Source organism: Miniopterus natalensis, chromosome 5, assembly GCF_054644295.1.
Source record: "Miniopterus natalensis isolate mMinNat1 chromosome 5, mMinNat1.hap1, whole genome shotgun sequence".
NCBI lineage: Eukaryota > Metazoa > Chordata > Mammalia > Chiroptera > Miniopteridae > Miniopterus > Miniopterus natalensis.
This window is the reverse complement of record NC_142085.1, coordinates 4,384,025-4,390,161: the sequence shown is the minus strand read 5'-3', so window position 1 is coordinate 4,390,161 and position 6,137 is coordinate 4,384,025. Positions and strand designations below refer to the sequence as shown.

Here is a 6,137-nt window from a genome sequence, read left to right as displayed (position 1 = left end):
AGAGGAGGGGTCACAGGAAGGGCATGGCGCAGGAGGGGAGAAGCGGTGTAGCCCCCTCGAGTCTGTCCCCCGCGGGAATAAAACGTGCCAGGTGAACGGGACAGATGGCGGGCGCGCCCGGAACTCAGAGGGCATATTCCTTCCCACAGACCTGCCAGCTCCCTGGGCAGAGGCGGCCTCCCCGCCCGGGCACGTGCCAGCCGGGCGCAGGGAAATCCTGCTGCGCGAGGCTGCGGGAGCCCACACGCTGACTGCCCTGGGAGCCCGCGCGGGAGGAACCGGCTGTGGGGATGCGGAAAGGGGCATGTTCGGGAGGCGGCAGGCCGGAAGGGGCACGCGTGGGCCCAGGGGAGGCTGGGCAGGTCGCAGGAGGGCGGGCAAGGAGGCTGAGGTGAGGCTGAGGTGGGGTCGCCCAGGCACGAGCAGGCCCGAGCGGCCAGGATGGCCGAGGAGGTCACTTGTCGACTCTCTTCTGAAACTTGGGGTAGAGAGCCTCTAACTCTTGTGGCGCACTCCTGGAAACAAAGAAGACCTCGCGTCCCCCGCTGCGCCCTCCCGGGTCGCGTGGTGGGAAGGCGCGGGGGGAGCGGGCAGCGGCCCGCAGGGGTAAGCACCCGGTCAGCAACTCACTGGCGTCCTAGGAGAGACGAAGAGGGCGGGGATCGCACTGGTTCTCAGGTTCCTGCCACCTCCAGTCCCTCCCCAGTCCGCCCCTGGACGCCTCGCGGGGAGCCCTGTGAGAGCGGGGACCCGCCCGCGCCGCCCGCTCTGCTGCGGCAGCTCCGCGCGGCCGGGTGCGGAGAAGCCTGGGGCTGGCACAGCCCGGCCGTGGGGCGGAGCCTCGGGCGCGCCCCCAGCGCGCGGGCACCCAGGTCCTCGCCCTCCTGTCCAGATCCGTCAGCAGGCTGCCGACCCCACGCAGTGCCTCGAGCTCCTCTGCGGGCTGGTCCTCGGCGCCGTCCGTCCGCTGCTCGGGGCGGGCGCCCGGTGGTCTCTCCGGCGGCGCTTGCAGCCCGCGGAGCCCACTCTCTACCTGCAACTACAGGGGGACCGTCCCTGAGGCTCGCCCTCGGGTCACCCCCACCCCGGCCCCCAGCCTCGGCTCCGAGGGGCAAGCTCGGCCGCGGGCTTCGGGCCGCAGCACAGCCCCCGACGGCAGGGGCGCCGGGAAGAAGGGGGCGCCGCTCCCGCCCCGCGTTTAGTCGGGGCACCTGGTGGGGGAAGACCCCGCCCCCAGGCGAGCTGAGGGACCCGAAGGCGGGCGTCAGGGCGGCGCCGGAGCCCCGCGCGTCGCGCGCAGTTTTCGCGCCAGGAGCCGCGTCGCCTGGGCCCGGGGGGTTGCCTTTCGTTCAGCGTGTGAGCCGCGAGGAGGTCAGAAAGCTCGGCCGGCCCGGCCCCCCAGCCAGCAAACCCCAGGCCTGCCCCACCCGGGTGTCCAGCCCCGCCCCGCAGGCCCCGCGTCCCCACCCGCGCGGCCCCTGCGCCCCAGCCGCTCCCCGGCGTCCTCCCTGAGCTTCCTGCTCCTGCGGCTGAGTCGCTCCTGGAGAGACCGACGCCCCTGCTGATCACACTGCGGCGAGGGTGGCCCCAGGGGCGGCGGCCGCACCCCGACCCCGGGTGAGGGAGAGTAAAATTCTGCCTGAGGCGGGCGGCTGCCGGGTGTCCGGCGTAAGGCGCATGTGTTTATTTAATGAACAACGTCGGGGGAAAAAGCAACGGGTAACATTTTTAAAAGACTTTACACAAAAATAACAGTGATGGAACCCTTTCCACTTGCTTTCAGGAGATTTTGTCGTTGGCTCTTTACGGGGAATATTTTTAAATACTGTCATTTCTGCCTCGCTCCTTTCATAAACGCTTAAAAACACATTGCTTCACCCCCGGGAATGTGCAGGAGAGGCTGGGGTTGGACAAGACGGCTTTGAAAGTTCTGACCCGGAGGCTCTGTGCATAAAACCCAGGTCAAGGGCTTGGCGGGCGGCTCAGTTGATTAGAGCGGGGCCCCCATACACCAAGGCCGTGGGTTTGATCTTGAGCAGGGCACATACAAGAGGCAACTGTGCGTGCATGAATGAGTGGGACAGCAGATCCGTGTTTCTCTCCCTCTCTCTCTCTCTAAATCAATTTTTTAAAAGTTTTAAAATCAAGATCCAGGGACTGTGGGCAAGAGATCAGCTAGAACATTCAGGCAAACAAGGGCTTCAGTAAGCAGAGGAGACAAAGATGCCACCGGGAAGTTATTTAAAGCCTGTCACGTCAGGGGCCTTGGCTGCAGGCTCCTGGGCAGAGAGGGCGCACAGCCCCGAGGGGGGGGGTCCGGGCGCACCTCACGCGGGCTCTCCCCTCCATGGAGGCCGGGGAACTGCTGTGTGAGCACAAGAGCTGACGGTCCACAAAGCTCCCAGGATCCTCCCCTGGCCAGCTGTCAGTCTACACACACTCCACCCTCTCAAGCGGACTTCAGAGTGAGCCCTCCCTGAATTCACGTCGGTCCTCGTGCCCTCTGGCTCCCCTTCCATCTCTCGGTTCCCCTCAGCTTTGGAAACTCCTCTCCAGCATCTCCAGGTCGATGCCCAGCCGCTGAGCCACGCCCGGCGGGCGGCCCTTTGCACCTTTCACATCCCCGATCTACCCGCGCCGCTCCTGTCCTTTCCTCCTCCAGCCATCTCAACAAACTGCAAACCTACTCACACTGCAGACGCCGTCTTTTGTTCCCCGTTGCTGCAATGGAAGAAGTGCACCTCCTTCCAGCCCAGCATCGCCCCCACTCTGCCATCACGGCCTCCCCCTCAGCACCCGCAGCACCCAGCCGGCGCTCCTGCCTCGCTAGTCGGGCGGCTGGGCCCTCCGCTATCCTACACTAGGTGCAGCCTTCCCAGGACCTTGGAGCTGCTCCTCTCTAGGCTCTCTCCTGAGGACACTGCGTCCGCTTCCTTGGATTTAAACGTCATCTTTGTTCTGATGGATCCCTGCTTTAGGTTCTGGGCCTACTACCCCACCCTCTCTTGGAGATCCAGCTTTCATACCCAATGCACACCGAAGACCCTACTTGATGTGTCTCAGCCGGACTCAACCGGTTCTCAATGAAATCTGATGTTTTGTTCAAACCTGTTTGCCCACCCTTATCTTTCCACCACCCTCCAAGCTACTCAAACCAAAGGTTCATGAAGTCGTCTTTCAGCCTTTCATTCCCTCACTCCATTTCTAGTCTACCAGTGTATCCTGTCGGTTCAAGTTCTAATTATAAATTCTTCTAATATCACAGGACTGTCCAGACTTGGGTCTCTGCATGTACCCCCCTTCTTCCTGGTCTTTCCACAGTGGATGTCTCGTTTTCTAGGTCTCAGCTTTGCTGTTACCCCCTCTGTGAAGCCCTCACTGACCACACTAACATGGGTCACCCAGAAGGAGTGAGGTGAGACTGGGAGGGCTCTGTCTCTTAGGCTTTCTCACTTATTTCCTCCGCCTCCTCGCCCAGTGTCACAGCACATCCTCAAAGAGCCCAGCACCTGAGGGAGACGCTGGGCATTCATCCTCACTGGGCAGGAGGACAGCTTAGTGAAAATTTGCCATTTCCAGTCAATCAGATTCTAATCTATTGAGGCGCTGTGAGAGAGGCTGGAAAAAATAATGCTCAGGCTCACCAGCAAAGTAAACATATAGCCACAAATTCTGAAAAATACTGTAAGACATACGTGACAGTAACACACACTGCAAAGGTCAGTGTCTAAACACTGGTCTAAGATGGTTTGACGTGCAGGCAGGAGAACAGAAGAGTCAAAAAGACCCAAGCACATCTGCACATGTGGCGTATTATAAAGTTGGGGTTCAAGTCACTGGGGAACGATGGCTTAAATAATGAAGGGTGATGGGAAAATTGACAGTAACTTGGAAGTTACCTCACTCTCTCACCAAACTATATCTGGGATATTGTAAGTCCTCCAAAATATATGCTGAAGGGCAGTCATTGCAACACTCAGGTGATCTCAAACCAAACAGTAACTGGAAATAGCACAGAGTCTGCCCATTTATGATACAGTCACAGAACTAAACACCACACAGCTGTTGAAAAGAATTCAGAGGTCCAGCCAGTGTGGCTCAGTTAGTTGAGTGTCGTTCTATGCACCAGGAGGTCACCGGTTCCCCTGGTTCTGGGCTTGGTTACAGGCTTGATCCCCAGTGGGGGCATGCAGGAGGCAGCAATCAATGTTTTGTTTGTTTTTTAATTTTTTTGTTAAATATATCTTTCTTGATTTCAGAGAGAGGAAGGGAGAGGGAGGGATAGAAACACCAATGATGAGAGAGTCGTTGATCGTCTGCCTCCCGCATGCCCCCGACTGGGGATCAAGCCGCAATCTCCTGGACCCTAGGTCGATGCTCAACCTCTGAGTCATGCCAGCTGGGCTCTAATTTTTTTTAATCCTCACAAGAGGATTTTTTTTCCATTGCTTTCCGGAGAGAGTGGAAGGGAGAGAGAAAGAGAAACATCGATGTGAGAGACACATCAACTGGTTGCCTCCTGCACACGCCCTGACTGGAGCCAGGGATGGAGCCTGCAACCAAGGTATGTGCTGTTGGCCGGAATCAAACCCAGGACCCTTCAGTCTGCAGGATGATGCTCTAACCACTGAGCACACTAGCCAAGGCCCAATTGATGTTTTGGTGTTTCTCTCACACATGTTTCTATCTCTCTCTCCCGCTCCCTTCCTCTTTCTGAAATCAATAAAAACATATTTTAAAAATTCATAAAATTTACATTTACTGACAGAAAAATGTGAAAATGTCCAAGATGATAAATAAGTTACAGAAAAATTATAAAGAGAATCCTTATGTGTGTATTTGTGTTAAGGGTACATTTCACACACGTAGGATTTTCTGGAAGGGTAATACACAAAATCCAACCATGGTCACCTCTGGGGAATGAGAACGCAGGTAAGCAGGAAGAAAGGCTTTTTAGTTTTGACTTTATACCTTACCATGTTGTCTCAATGTATTACCAAGAGCATGTAACTTCTGTGATAAAAAATGAAGTAAAATAGGATACAAATAATCACTATAGAAAGGAAGGAAAGAAAAGACAAAGCGAGAGAAACATGCACTAATTTCCAGGTTTCAATATATTGCAGGAAAATTGTTAGTGTTGATTATTAGCTAATGATTCCATTTCTAGCCAAATCTCTAGTGCCATCAGGCAGGGGACGCGTGGCCTTCACGCTGGAGAGCTCTGTGTGTCCTAGTCCGACTCCACCCCACGGCCAGGCAGAGCGAGTCACCCATGCTTCCTGGAGCCACCTCGCAGTGGCAGCTCCCCTCTTAGGCTCCTATTTTACACACCGACACTAACACCAGCAGCAAAATGTAGGTGGAAAAGCAAAGACGAAGCAGAAGAAACAAAGAAGCCTGTGATGTGCCAGCGTGCGGACAGAGGGCAGAAAGGAGTTTTTCGGGAGGTGGCCTCTGGCCTCGCCTTGTAGTGACGGATGGCGTCTTCAACGGCCAGCTCGCGGTGAGACTCATGTTCAGGGGACACCAGGCACTCCACACACAGAAGCAGCCTGCTCTCCTCACAGAACCAGGACGCCTTCTGGTGGCTGTGGCAGATGTGGCCCTCCCCCAGGACCCCCTCGGAGCAGGGCTCCCGGCAGAGGGGGCAGCCGAAGGCGCCAGAGGCCGAGGCCTTCTCCACGCGCTGGGCCAGGCGCGCTCGGCAGAACAGGCGGCCACAGTCTGTGCTCACAGCCTCCGTCAGGCTCTCCTGGCAGATGGGCCAGATGCCCTCTTCCCGGGGCTCTTCCTGCAAAGAGGCCATGGCCTCCACCCCACACGGCCAGCCTCCTGTCTCCAGGGCTTCCCTCCCCACTGGGCTTTGGACAGCCCCCCAGACAAACGTCCAGAGAGGAAGGCCCGGCTGGAAGGAGGCAGTGCTGGAGCAGCCCGGGGGACACGGCTTGGGCCTCCCACTTCAGGCAGCTGCTGCTCACACTCTGGAGCCAGCACGGGGCACCTCGCAGTTCCACACGAGGTACAGAATCTCCGCGGCTTTGGCTTTGACAGCACCCTCTGCTCTCCTCGTATTTACGAAACTCCTGATCTCTGTTTTTCATACCATCCCCTGGAGGAAGCAGGTGATGCAAAAC

At 57.5% G+C, this 6,137-nt stretch overlaps 1 protein-coding gene across 1 annotated transcript; it reads right to left on the bottom strand.

Moving 5' to 3' along the window:
- Positions 1-454: 454 nt before the first annotated feature.
- TRIM40 (tripartite motif containing 40) lies at positions 455-5,809 on the bottom strand. The gene is made up of 4 exons (XM_087817218.1): positions 5,468-5,809; positions 1,472-1,540; positions 869-1,033; positions 455-637 (listed from the first exon to the last, which is right to left on the bottom strand). Exons 1-4 carry the CDS (start codon positions 5,807-5,809, stop codon positions 455-457), a joined length of 759 nt encoding a protein of 252 aa, XP_087673344.1.
- Between the last annotated feature and the right edge of the window lie 328 nt (positions 5,810-6,137).

What these genes read in the sequence shown, in the direction of transcription:
- TRIM40 (XM_087817218.1), bottom strand. Translation starts at nt 5,809, where the DNA reads ATGGCCTCTTTGCAGGAAGAGCCCCGGGAAGAGGGCATCTGGCCCATC. An exon ending in ACGCCATCCGTCACTACAAG is followed by an intron (nt 1,541 to 5,467) that starts GCGAGGCCAGAG and finishes CGGTCTCTCCAG; the next exon opens with GAGCGACTCAGCCGCAGGAG. An exon ending in ACAGGAGGGCGAGGACCTGG is followed by an intron (nt 638 to 868) that starts GTGCCCGCGCGC and finishes CGTCTCTCCTAG; the next exon opens with GACGCCAGTGAGTTGCTGAC.